Source organism: Pteropus alecto, unplaced genomic scaffold, assembly GCF_000325575.1.
Source record: "Pteropus alecto unplaced genomic scaffold, ASM32557v1 scaffold42, whole genome shotgun sequence".
In the NCBI taxonomy this organism is placed as follows: domain Eukaryota; kingdom Metazoa; phylum Chordata; class Mammalia; order Chiroptera; family Pteropodidae; genus Pteropus; species Pteropus alecto.
The window spans coordinates 15,771,611-15,784,921 of NW_006434825.1; the positions used below are offsets into that span (position 1 = coordinate 15,771,611).

The following is a 13,311-nucleotide window of genomic DNA, read 5'->3' on the forward strand; positions in this document are numbered from 1 at the left end:
CGTTTCAGGATGACAGACATATTGTGTGGAGTATGATTTTCAGAGACTATTGTAGGGCTTAGGAGTATATTAAGCTAACTAAAGTTGGTAATATTGTTCCCATGTTGGCACTAAGGCCCATTCCTGAAGAGGTAACTGTTATAGGTTAGTGTTGGAGACATGGCATTTATTTGCTTAGAAATGAAGATTTAGATTTTTGCATCAGACTCTGTGAGGTTTGATGATGTTAGAATATTATAAATATTATAAAGTAGGTGAGAGGTAATAGTACTGCCGATTGATATCTAAATTGTTAAAAGTGCAGCAATAAAGATTTTGATGGTAGGATTGGATAGTGTATGACATATTTAATAAATAATTATGCTGACTGAAGCTACAATAGCGTAAGAGTCAGATTATAGAATTTGGGTGGCAGTTGTCCCTGGAGGAACATTGAGACTTTGATAAATCATCAGGTCGGTCAAAAAATAAAACAGACCAAGTAACAGCCGATATGCCAAGCGACAGACCAAAAGGGGCAGGGTGAGTATGTGTAAACTCGCTATTTCTGGGTTGCACAAAAATCCGTTGAATGAAAATAAGGAGTCTGGAAGGCTCCAGGCACTCAGTGGACTTGACCATTGGATAATTTGGACCGAGAAAGTTAGGGTTTGAGAGCAAAATTGTTGGGATACCATAGCATTTTAAAAAAGCATGATAGTTGTCTCTTCCATAGCCCAGGCGTGAACTGGCAGTATTTTACTCAAGGAGAAGTATTTAAATAACTTTAAGTGAGTGTAAAGTAGGGAGCTAAGGGCAAAGCTTAATTGTAATGATTGTAAAAAAAAAAAATCTTAGAAAGGTTGGCAGAGGAGATCATAGTAGGCATGAGCAAAGCCTACACCCAAGCAAGTTATTGTTAACAGTAAGGGAGACAATGGGGGATATCAGAGTTCTATAACCTTAAGAGAGTAAATAGAAAATAATATGGCAAGGTGATAAAGAACAAAAGTATACAAAGGAAAGTACGAGAATCAGTAATGTCAGGCACCTTGCAAAATCTCGTTCCATCAGTCTTGGGCAGAATTTTTCTTAGGAGCTTAGAATAGCTGTCTATTTCTGAAGGTCATTATTTCTGGAAGTTTTATTAGCAAACTTCCACTTAAGTTCTCCAGTAAACATAGTTTTCTACATGTCTTTAGCCAATAATTCCGTTTATTTGGGTATCTTTTTACCCAAGGTCTACTTCATAGTTAACTGCAGGGTCATTGAAGCCTATAAAGAAGACTATTGGTATATTTTTCAGAGTATTCATTGTCGAGGTTGAAAGAAGGGAGAGCTTTTAGGGAAGCTCTGAGGGTGAGTTTTTAGGGAAGGCTTCTGGAACTTACAGATGAGTTGGTTCCTGACAATATTTAGTTATGTCTACATGAAGCAAGCTTGATTCAGATTGATAAAAGACTCATAATCATATGGATGTTCTAGTTATTATTTCCTAAAGTGAATAGTCTGTAAGTTCTAGAGGAAGTTAACCTGATCCGATGGACATTGGAACTGAAGGTAAAACTCTTCACCAAGGAACTTCAGGAGCCTCAGAGCTTGGCAGTTTAGGATTGATAATACTATTTTTATGCTCTACATTTCCCAAGGATTGTAGATTGTAGCATTTTTGATCAAATGGTTAACAAACTATAAGATTCTTTATAAGTCTTCTGTGTAAGGCTACTATTAGTGGGGAAGGTTATAGCATTCAATTTCTTAAGTCACATTTATGGAAGCAGCCTTTCTGTGTAGGGAGGCCGATATCTATCTAAAGAATTTATAGACAACTACAAAAACATATCCTTAAGTATGCAATTTGGACACAGCCCATTTTTATTTGGAAGGTTCTTCTGGAGTATGATTTAGACCCATTTAGACCCATGTCCCACTGCCTAGTTTTCCTGGAATATTATAGCAGGATATAAGGCAAAAACTAGACATAGCTCCAGCTATAGAGGAGAAATTTTCCCATCTACTCTTGTTCAGAGATTATCTTACTTTTTCTATGATGGGACTTGTGGTATAAGATTTTTGTCAAAGGCCATCTTGGACTTTGGGTCATGTCATTGGTGGTGTGCCAAAGACCACTGAAGTGGCTGGAGGATCCTGATTTTAGGAAAGGTTTGTTTTCTAAGTCAGGGGCTGAATTTTTGATCTCCCATATTCTGATTTATTTCTGTAGATGACTACAAAAGTACCACCTGTTTTGCCTAATGATCTGCTGACACATCTCCCTTTGCTATGTAGAGATTTTTATTTTACTAGAAAAATTAGGAACCTATTGTCTAAAATATCTCACGTATCTCCAAAAGTCTATGAATTGTAATTTCACTTGGTCTTGGTTATTGCTGAAACAATTTAATACTCTCCTCAAGTAGGGTCCATTCTTTAGAAGAGGCGTTTTAAATAATGTATCACCATTTTTTAGAATTGAAAATTTTCCTTTGCAGTCTTATTATCTTTTGCTCCTAGTTTCTTTAAGTCTTCTTAGGGGTTTTCTAGGTCAGGTGAAAATACACATATTGAATGAGAATCAAATCTCTTGAGAATACTGTTTTTTACAATATTGTTTAATCTATTTCCCATTTGCCCCGAAATTACTTGCTGGCGGTGCTTGCAGCTGCTGCCTTTACCCCGAGATAACTCGTGTGTCACAGTCCTAACTTTACCCCCAAAGTTTGCCACGAAGTATCTCGCTTTTATTATTATTTTCATGTCACTCCAGTGTGTTGATAATCTTTGGAAATAAATGATATCATTCTGTTTATAGCATTCTGGTTTTAGTAGTGGTATGGTCATTTACAAACTATAGTAATTCTCGTTCACTGAAAATGTCAAATCCTAGATGTTCTGCTTTATGTTGTTCTGTGCTTTAAAATTTACCACACACACACAAAAAATTATTAAATACTGATCATCATATACGTTTCTGTTACATTAGGATTAGAGACAAGTTCTATTCAGAAATAACTCCAAGAACAGTTTTTATATTTTATTTCTACATTGAAAACCAGTCGAATTTGCTTCAAAGAGCATGTTTATGTAAAATTAATGCTGGCACTTTTTTTTTTTTTTCCTAAACGGGAAATGGGTTAAGTACTGGGAGAAGTCGAAGGTGCCTCTGTGAAACTTTGAGGCATTCTGGCCAAGCATGTTGTTAATTTTTTTTTTTTAAGCACATAAATGTTGAGTTTTTATATACCAGACAATGAAGAAGGGAGAAGAGAGGTCTGTACTGCAAAGTACTTGCATTTGGATGAAACCATAGAGTAGTATTAGGACGTGATGCAACCAGAAACCTGGGAATAACGCTCATATTAACGATCTTTTAGTTTAACAGTATCCCTTTCCTTTAGGCTTCTTGACAAGCAACCTGAGATACTACAGGTAGTTGTACAAGGACTGGTTCTATCTAGGTGGTTGTAATTGGCTTTATTCTCAGAAAAAAAAATTAATAGCTTCAGGGAAATAGTCTGAGCAATGGTTTGGAAGAATCTTTATAGGATCTACTTCCATAATATGTACATCCTACATTAGAAGAGTATTTATCCCATAAATGGTCAGGTGAAATAAGGGTAAGGAATCTACGGTTTAAGAGTCAATGTTGGGAAAGTTCAGAAAAGTCAAATGTAGCAATTACATGATTGTGCACTTAATCAGACAATTATTTTTCCATTAAAGATCTCTTCCAAGTATATTGGCAGGTGCAGAATCATAAAGGAGACATAAACGCATTTTTTATAGTCCTAATGTGTAGACAAAGGCTCACACATTGGGAGAGAAGTAGATTAATTCAGAATACCCCTAGCATTACTGTAGTAATTATTCCAAGACCAGTCATCTAATTTTGCACTTGGGTTCAAAGTAGAGAGTAGTGTTTGCATCCAGTAGAAATATGCATATTTGTTCTCCTATGGTTATAGATAACTCTTGTTTTGAAAGTGGTAGCAGATACAATGGCCACCTAGGGAAACCCAAAATCAGAGCTCAGTTTATTGTTTACCAGGTGAGGAAGATCCACATCTCTTAGGAAAGGAATGTGAATCTCACTGCACTGAATGTAAGAGGGCTGGATATAAAATGAAAAAGCAGCTTTGTCTGTGGGAGGTAAAAGCCAATCTATTAGTTTCTGAGTGGCTCAGAAGCAGATCACAAAGTCTCTCCTGGGAGAGGCTATTATTTGGTTTCTGTCATCGAACCTGAGGGCATGAGCCTCAGACAGGTCCAGGATGAGTTATATAAAGTCTTGGCAGGCTCTGAGGTCACACAGCGGGCAAAACCATACAGGCTTTTCCTTTCACACATTGGCAAATAAAAAGAGCAAACATGATTCTACTGGGGGGAAAGTCTATATTTCTATGTAAAAACTAAATGCAAAATATATTCTGGAAGACTACTCAGCAAACTGATAGTAGAGGCTGCTCTTGAGTGGGACCTGGATGATGATTTTGTGTCCGATGTTGCTGCATAGTAAATGCATAATAAGTATTCATTGAATGAGTGAATGAATGAAATGTATTTATTGATTTACCATTGAAAACAGTTTCAGGGAGAGTTGGAGCTGAGCAAGTAGTGCTGAATTGCATAGACAATTCATTTAAGAGGTTTGGCAGTGCTGGGGCAGGTTGAAGTTAAAGGGAGTCTATTGTGGCCTTTTATGTCTCACCTCATATTTTATTTTCCAGGGTTTCCTCATACCTTGATATGTTCCCTCAATAATACCTCTTTGGTTCCCATGACCTTCAAACTGCGTATCCCTGGGGATGGCGTTGGCGATAAAAGCATTCGAGGTTGTGAGCAGTATTCAGACAACAAAAGACCATCTTGGAACAAGGATGAAGTACCCATAATGAAACCAAAAGAATTCACCATCACCCCCAGCTGCGGCACCATTCGCTCCCAAGGATTTGCTGCTATCAGGGTAAAGTGCACAGCCTTCCAGCACACACAGCCAACCAGCTGAACTTTCAAATAGCCACTGGGAACCACATCCAGGGTTTGTTCTATATACCCGGTGTCAATGGGGAGGAATGCCTCTAATTCACGTGGGAAAGTGGGCCTATAAGAAAATAAACTACCGAGGCAAAAGAAACCAAATACGAATATACTGGGCAGAAGGCCTGACACTGCTCCAGTGGCTTTCCATCAGTCTAGATGCGTTGCCCTCACCAGAATAGTGGATTGTAGTGATTTCTAGTGAAACCACTGCTCTATGCAGATGGCATACCAATCAGTACTAATAGAAAAAGATTTAAGGGCTCATTGACAATTAGGTCCTCCTTTCCTTCAGACTCAAAACGTGAATACCAATCAATGTCCAGATTTATGTCAGAGAAGATATCTAGTCGATTCAGATTTTTAATGCAAATCTGGGCTTTATGGTAAATGTGGATGTGATATTCCTAGCAGTGCTTAATATTTAGGTTCACAGAGTGATGCTTTGGTTATGGCTTTGCGGTGCCACCAGCAGAATTATCTCATGGCTAACGGAGAAAGGTTTTACTGTCCCCCTGCGCTTACTTTTTTCTCTCCAAACAGATCTAGACTTAAAATGATTTTATCCTTTCTGGGAAAAGAAAAAAGATAAGATTTTATAGCTAAGGTTAATAATTTTCTTTTTAGTCATTATCTGTGAATATTTAACTCAGCTATGGTTTTATCCACAAAATTTGTTTTAAATGTTTCATAGTATCCCACCATGAATCCACTCATCCTAAATCTTTTCTGGGAATTTTTAGCTCTTCCAAGGGCTTCTGCATGGTTCCAGTGAGGTTTACTATCATACATCATTATAACTTCTCAGGGTTGCTATCTCAGTTCGTTTGGGCTGCTCCCACAAAACATCAGAGACTAGGTTGCTTATAAACAACAGAAATTTATTTCTTACAATTTGAAGGCAAGTAGTCCGAGATCAGGGTCCCAGCGTGGTTGGGTTCTGGTGAAAGCCCTCTTCTCTTCCATTTGCAGACTGCCAACTTCTCCTCGTGGCCTCACACGGTGGAAGGGGCTGGGGAGCTCTGTGGACCCTCTTTCATAAGGGCACAGATCCTGTTCACGAGGGCTCCCCCCTCACGACCTAACCACAACCCAGCAGCCCTGCCTCCTAATACCATCGCACTGGGGGTTCAGGGTTTCAGCATGTGAAGCGGTCAGAGCACAGCCATTCAAGTCCTAGCGCTTGCTTGACTCTCCCAGGGAGAAGCACTGCTGCAGCGAATTTATTTATTATTTACCTAGTAACACTCAGCTTACATGTTACCTACCTTCCCCCCCGCCTACTTTTTTTGCCTCTCCCACATAGTACGGGAAGGTTTTAGAAGACATAGCCTCTATCTAGAATACTTCTGCCAGAACCACTTGTTCTTCTGCTTTCTAACCATAGCTCAGAGACATAAACGAGGCTTAGAGTCACTCGAGGAATCTCTTCATGCTGGGGCACCTGCTTCTCTCCAAATCTGACATGATTTCTTTCTAAATCAATGACTCCATCTTTATTTTATTTTTCCTTTATATTTGGACAAGCTTTCTCCAAGCTTCAGTTTTCCTTCATGATCTGCACTCCAACCACGTCCATGTGGACTCAAATTTGCATCCAATAATTCCCTTTGCAACCAAAAAAAATTTTAATTAGTACTTGATACATAATTTATAGATAGAAAAGCCTTAACCTGTGCCAGAAGCTGTTTTCTAGATTTACAAGCATCTCTTCCAGTACAAATCATTTTAAAGCAATTAAACATTGTAACAAAGCTTCAGAAGCCTAAATGTAACATTTCACAACAGTCAATAAAAACATAGGATGAAATATGCTGGGCAGATACTGTCCTTGGGTAGACCTTTCTTTGGAGCTTCCTGTTTTCTGTTCTAATAATGAATATCAGTGGTGGTGGGGCAAGATTTTGGTTTTAAAAAAAGACTGGTTGATCTCTCATGCCATTCTCTGGAACTGACATAGTTATTTCATTTATTTTGCTACAAGAGAAATTTAGCTATAATGTTTTGTCGATGTATGGAATTTTCGTAATTTATATTGCCCAGAGGTATAGAGAACAATTTAAATTGCAGTAATTAAAGTTTGTTTGATGTTGTTCATCCTTTAGGGTCATTTTTCCCCTTATGCTTCTTTAACACAACCTCCTCGGAAATGAGCAGACCTATTGTACTAAAAGCCATTTGGTTTTTAACCTGGCCTTTGAAAAAACTCAGCGTGCCCTGACCTGAAATGTAACTCGTTCAGCTAAAAACGTAAAACGCCATGCATCCCATAATAAAATACTTAGAAGCCGCAGTCATCAGTACGGTCATCCCCCTGGTCTTTTAGAAGAGCAGCTCTTCTCCTTTTTCTTTCCAGGTGACCTTATGCTCCAACACTGTGCAGAAATATGAACTGGCTCTGGTGGTGGATGTGGAGGGCATCGGGGAAGAAGTGCTGGCGCTCCTAATTACAGCGAGGTATCACACTCGCCTGCTTCTCTCTTCCGAGTCTCCCCTGAGTCTGCAGTAACGGACTGCCTGTCTGGACGGCAGCAGGCCTGCCACCAGTTCACGCTGCACTTTGTTCTGCTTTCCTGGGAAGGGAGGCTGAATCTGATATTCAAATGACAAAACTTTAAAACAGCAGAGATACCTTTGATGGAGATAAGAGAAGGGATGTGTGTGTTTTGCAGTGTTAAGAATAATCGCGCTCTCTGTTCTTTGACTTTCTGACTTCCCAAGTATATAACTAAAAGGGTTTTAGCAGGAAGAGAAGGTGAACAGTTGCTGTTTTTTATTTTTATCTTTAAATACAGTATTCCAGAGTTACGCAGCAAGAGTAGTGCTCACAATCCTGCAGGGGAAGATTCATTTAGCAAGGCAGTCCTGCTTCAGACACTGTCGCTATGACTTGAAAGCAGGCTACAGGCTGTACCCCCAGATGACGCCCTCTCTAACAATATACATGCCTCAGAACCATCACCCACTTCTCCCTTTTTTAACAAAGGCAGCAGTAGGCTCTGGAATCAGGTTAAAGTCCTGGCTTTTTTTGTTGACCATGTCTCCTTGACCAAGTTACAGTCTTTCCAAGGGTAGTGTGTCACCTACTGATGATGACAGTGATCCCCAATGAAATCATGGGCCACACTCTTGCCGAAGCAAACAGGTGTCCAGATCTGGGACTTTAGAGTGTATATGTGAAAATGCCACCTAAAGGAAAAAGAACAAATTATTTAGTAAAACTCTAGTAATATATCAATTCCTAGAATTTAGGTCCATCATGAATCTTAGGAAGATGTACCTTAAAGAAGATGCAGATGTGCTAGGAAGTGGGGACATCATAATGGACACCATTTCATGTGCCTTGGGCTTGGACAAAGTCAGAGGGCAGCCCTAAAAGAACTTGAAGGTCAAGGTCTTGCTGTGACCTATGTAGTATTCCTTCTAAAGATTCAACTAATTTGTTTGTTTAAAAACAGCACAAAGTCTTTCATCTGGTCCTCTCTATACCCAGGTTTGCCTTTTTGTCTAGTCTTGCATTTCTTTTCAATGTGGGTTTATTCTGACACTTTCCAGACTCTTTTCCCTGAAGCTATCAATCAGAAATCCTGAATGTAAAAAAAAAAAAAAAAAAAAGGTCCTAAGAGGCTATGTGATTTCTACCATGTATGTTCTGTGACCCAAGTCAAATACTATAAACCCACTCAGCCACAGTGTTTCAGGTAGTAAAGGATTAGCTTTATGAAAGTCGTTGGGTCAACCAACAACTTTTATTCTAGATAAAAATGAATACTCATCCCAGGTGAAGCCCTAAGCTTTGGGGTTAACAAGTCTCCCATGTCATTACTTTAGTGTAATCTGCAGGAACTGCTCGAATACTTCCAACAGAAGAGTTGCTTTAGCACTTGCTCCCTAAAGTAGCTTTATCAGAGAGCCAGGAATGACAGCTTGCCAGCCCCCATCACATGTTAATTGTCTCTTACTGAGCTGTTCCCTGGCACTGTGCTGTGACCTTCATTCACGTTATCTCCTGTATCTCCCACAACACCTGAAGAAGAGTTAATGATGCTAATGGCAATCCTTAGAACTGCCTTCATTTTACCAATAAGCAAGATGGGACCCCAGGAGGGAAAGCGTCTTGTTCAGGGTTGAACTCGGTAAGGTCAGTATCTAAACCTGGCTCTGACTGATTCAGACGCCAGTAATCCTCACCATTGCACTATATTGTGACAGTGCAGCCGGGCAGGTCGGATGTTGAGATCCACAGATACAAAATAAAACCCAAGTCACCTAATAATAGACCAGTTGCACACACAGGGCCTCAATTCCTCCCTCTCTGGCACACAACTCTCCCTCCCTCGCCCCCAGCACACCCCCTCCATACTGAGCACCATTGTCACAGTGCCACTTCTGGGTCAAGCAGCTGCCTGAGCCTACTGATTTGAGACAGCTGTTCTGCAGAGGCATTAGAATTATTACCATTATTTAAATGGTGTGAGCTATTGCTAGTCCTCAGGGGATTCTGACTGGTCCAAAGTGTCACAGCTAGTTAGGACCCCATGCTGGTGGAATTGGCCCTGTTTGCCATGGAAACAGATCCACTACCCTAAGGAACTTGTACTGTGGGGGCCCCTTGCCAAAGGGAGTCCAAATCAGAAAAACAATGGAAATGTTAGTCATTATCCACAGAAGACAGCTGTTTAAGGAGTCCTGCTTCTAGCCCTTTTTTGATTAAAAAATGGTGACGGGGGCCTAAGGAAGAGTGATGACAGGAGGAAGATTTGAAAATGATTAATGTTGGTATTAGAGAAAACCGTGACAGTGACTGTCGTGTTTAACCTGGGACTCTGTTCTCCATATGTGAACAGCTCTCTAGTCTTTTAAATTCTTTAATGGGTTCCTTCCTTCGAGCAGGTGTGTTGTCCCTACCCTCCAAGTGGTAAATACGGAGGTGGATTTTGGGCGCTGCTTCCTGAAGTACCCGTATGAGAAGTCGGTCCAGCTTGTCAATCATCATGACCTCCCGGGATGCTACGAGCTCCTGCCTCAGGTGAGTTACTTTATCCTTTTTCAGTGTCGATTTTTCTTCAGTTGGATTCTCTCGACGAGAGAGATTCCTAAACACATGACCTTATATAATTCTGACTTTTAACCCTGGGATAATCCGGGAATGGGGTTATAAAGCCACAGCTGGATTGTCCACCTGCATGAATGAGCAGCTGCAGGTATAAACAAGTTGTTACTTTCTCAGGAAAATTGCTTTTGATAAAGAAATAAAGGGTCAGCTAGGCCAACATGCAAAAGTAGCACCTGCAAATAACTGCCTGTGAATTAACCATGCACGGGAAATGAGGCAGAGCTAGGGGTTTTCATCTATGTCTCCGGCTGTGGCTTGACCAGCTTCACTAGGATATAGTAATGCAATATTCATAAATGGACTTGTTGGACTAGAAGGCTAGAGGTAATATAGGAATGAGAAAGAAAGTATTTCCTCTTAATGTTTTATGAAGTAGATCTGTCCATATGCCACTACACCTAGCTAGGTGGGACAGTAAGCAGTCAAACGCACATGGATAATGGATTTAAAAAGATCTCTACAGCCTAGAGTTTAGGAAGGTTCCCAATGAGATGCAGTTTACCAAGAATGCATTGGGGTTTAAAACTCAGTTCTGTAAGTACAGTACTCTGATAAAAATGTATACAAACAAAATCAAATGGGGGTTTTATTGGCTACAAGTTCAAAATGAGTTAAAAGACCAAATGAAGGCCACAGAACTAAGGCGGGACTAGATTACATCAGAGAAACAGTGTTCAGCTAAAGGAAGGAGATGGCCCCTGGTCAAAGCAGTGCCAGAATTTCGTCTTCAGATCTTGACATTGTATTGTTGTAATAGACACTTGAAAAAAAAGATGAATTGTATTTAGAGTAACCAGAATGGCAATCTACATCATCCAGAAATCCAAGTCATATGAGAGCAAGCATATGTTTAATCTGGAACAGACAAGATTTAACCAGGACAAAATAGCTACCCCTAACTAGTCAAAGGGCTATTATGTAAAAGAGGGAGAGTTATTCTGTGGGCTTCTCTGAGACGAAACCAGAATCCAGGGGTGGGGGTGACAGGAGATGCATTTCTAACTTTCAGATGCTTAACAGCGGAACAGGCTATCCCGGTGCAGTGCACGGTCATCTCAAGAACTCAGAGCAGAGCCTGCATCTGGGCCGATGGGGATGCTATTTCTGCACAGCTAGGCTGGGGAAAGGGTGAGGTACTTTGCTTGAACACACAATTTAAGGGGAGCCAAGAAACTCAGTAATCAAATAATATTTTCATGCCACATTTTAAGAAATCAAAATCAATGTGAAAAATCCATGATGAACAAAATATCAAAACTTCAAATAAAGACAGAATCAGTATTACTGATTTCCCTTTGCCTCAAACTCCAATAGGCTGAACAATGCGCTACTGCAGAGGGATGTCGAGTTAGATTAGGCCACTTTAAACCATGGGGTGCTCCAGACCGGTGAAACCTGCATGCTCTGTCTTCTCGAGCTGAGGGTCTGAGAAGTGTTTCCCAGAATTACCTAAACTTATTTGGCTATGGAGTTTTTTTTTTTTTTTTGAAGAATTTTTGGGATCAATTTTATTTAGGCTTCTCACAGTGGTTAGAGCACAGAAAATGCATCACCAAGACTATCCAGAAAAGTCTGACCAGCTGAATCTTATTGCTTAAAAATACACGCATTCACAGCAACTGACAAATGGTGAAGGGCCTCATGTAGGAATGTGTCAGCATTTGCAAATCTTCCGACCGTAGCACCAAACCCTCGACCAACCCTTTCCTTCTTATTCCCCTGGAAAACCAGACCAAATCAAATCTGCCTGGTCCCCTAACCAGTCTCAACTCCCATTTCCATCTCTTCCCACACAGAGTAGCCTCCTACAGCAGGGGCCAGACTGTGACTGCTGGAATTGGGCCCAGCTCCACCAGTGCCATTTTCTTCACGTGCCCTTAGGGTAGGACACTGCAGCAAACCCAGCAGTTGACACTCAGACCAGTTCCCCACTCTAACTGGGAAAGGAAATTTGAGAGGGCCAGAATTCATCCATTTGATAGTTAACTGAAGAAGGATTCGTTTTAGTAAAACTTGATCTCCTTGGAGACACTTCAGTGAGTTGTTTGGGACTTAAAAAAATGATGGAAAGCAAGGCATCTGCGGGCTACTGACACGCTCCTGCCTCCTCTCGCCCACTCCCGCCACACACCGGCCTGCTTACACGCGCTGGACCTCTGCAGAGGGAGGCAAGCCCTGCAGTGTCTACCAAACCCTTCCGGCAGTTCTGGGCAGAGCTGACGTCTGGGCCACAGCTAGGCCAGGCTTTTCACTGAAGATCCGGTTAAGCTTCCGTTTGAATTCCACCTTAACCTTCTGTCCCCTGTGGTTGTGGACACTCCCCAGGGGCTAATGCAGAGGACCAGGAACAGCTGAAGGAGGCAAACAGATTCAGAGCAAATTGCATTGATGGGTGTAGTAAAACCTCTGCTTTGAGCACAGACGCTGGAGACTGCTGTCAACAATGCTGCTGAATACACCCGAGCGTGTAGTCAGACATTCGTTCAGTAAACAGTAAATGCGTAAAATAAATTACCTTGAGAGGGCCGTATTAGCTACAAATGTGCAGTTAATATAAGCAGAATGGCTGCCATTCAAATATATTCACAAAAACCAGGGCTATGGCCTCAAAATGGACAGACAGCCAGGTTCTCCCAAAAGTCACTGTGTATGGACTTCACTTTGGTCAACATGGATTTTGGTTTTGTGGACTCCAAACTTAGACACTTGTTCACCTCACAGCCTTGGATTTGTGTGTGTGTGTGTGTGTGTGTGTGTGTGTGTGTGTGTGTGTGTATTTTTTCCTTTCTTAACCATAATGCGAAACCTAGTCTGAATATCATTAAAGAGTCAGGGAAGAACTGAACTCTGCATGTGAACAAGCAGGGCAGGGAATGTTAGTTCTGGTGATTTGCTTTCTACAGTCAGATTCTTCCTGTCAAAGCTCAACTGGTTGTCTGAGGCCGATGTGCAGGCATAAGGGCCCTGGTGTCCTTCTGGACGGCTGCCCTCACACCCACCCCGGCCCCCTTGGACTCTACGTACACTATAGCAGTTAGTTACCCCAGTCACGGGGTTGGGGGACAGGGAGTAGGCAGATAACCAAGGCGTTATTTCCAAATGGTTAGTTTAGAAAAGAAAAAAAAATGTCTTGGGCAAGTGCAGTGTGCGAGCCAGGCTGTGGGGCTGCCCTTCCTCAG

General features: G+C 41.1%; 1 protein-coding gene across 14 annotated transcripts in view; it reads left to right on the forward strand.

The window, feature by feature from the left end:
* The window catches only part of HYDIN (HYDIN, axonemal central pair apparatus protein), a 337,481-nt gene that overhangs the window by 145,994 nt on the left and 178,176 nt on the right, over nucleotides 1–13,311 (forward strand). For all 14 annotated transcript variants that reach the window (XM_025045274.1, XM_025045278.1, XM_025045276.1 and 11 more), the window contains 3 exons: nucleotides 4,707–4,942; nucleotides 7,373–7,473; nucleotides 9,910–10,045. In XM_025045274.1, the coding sequence (XP_024901042.1) occupies nucleotides 4,707–4,942; nucleotides 7,373–7,473; nucleotides 9,910–10,045 (473 nt within the window). The remainder of the gene's footprint in view (nucleotides 1–4,706; nucleotides 4,943–7,372; nucleotides 7,474–9,909; nucleotides 10,046–13,311) is intronic.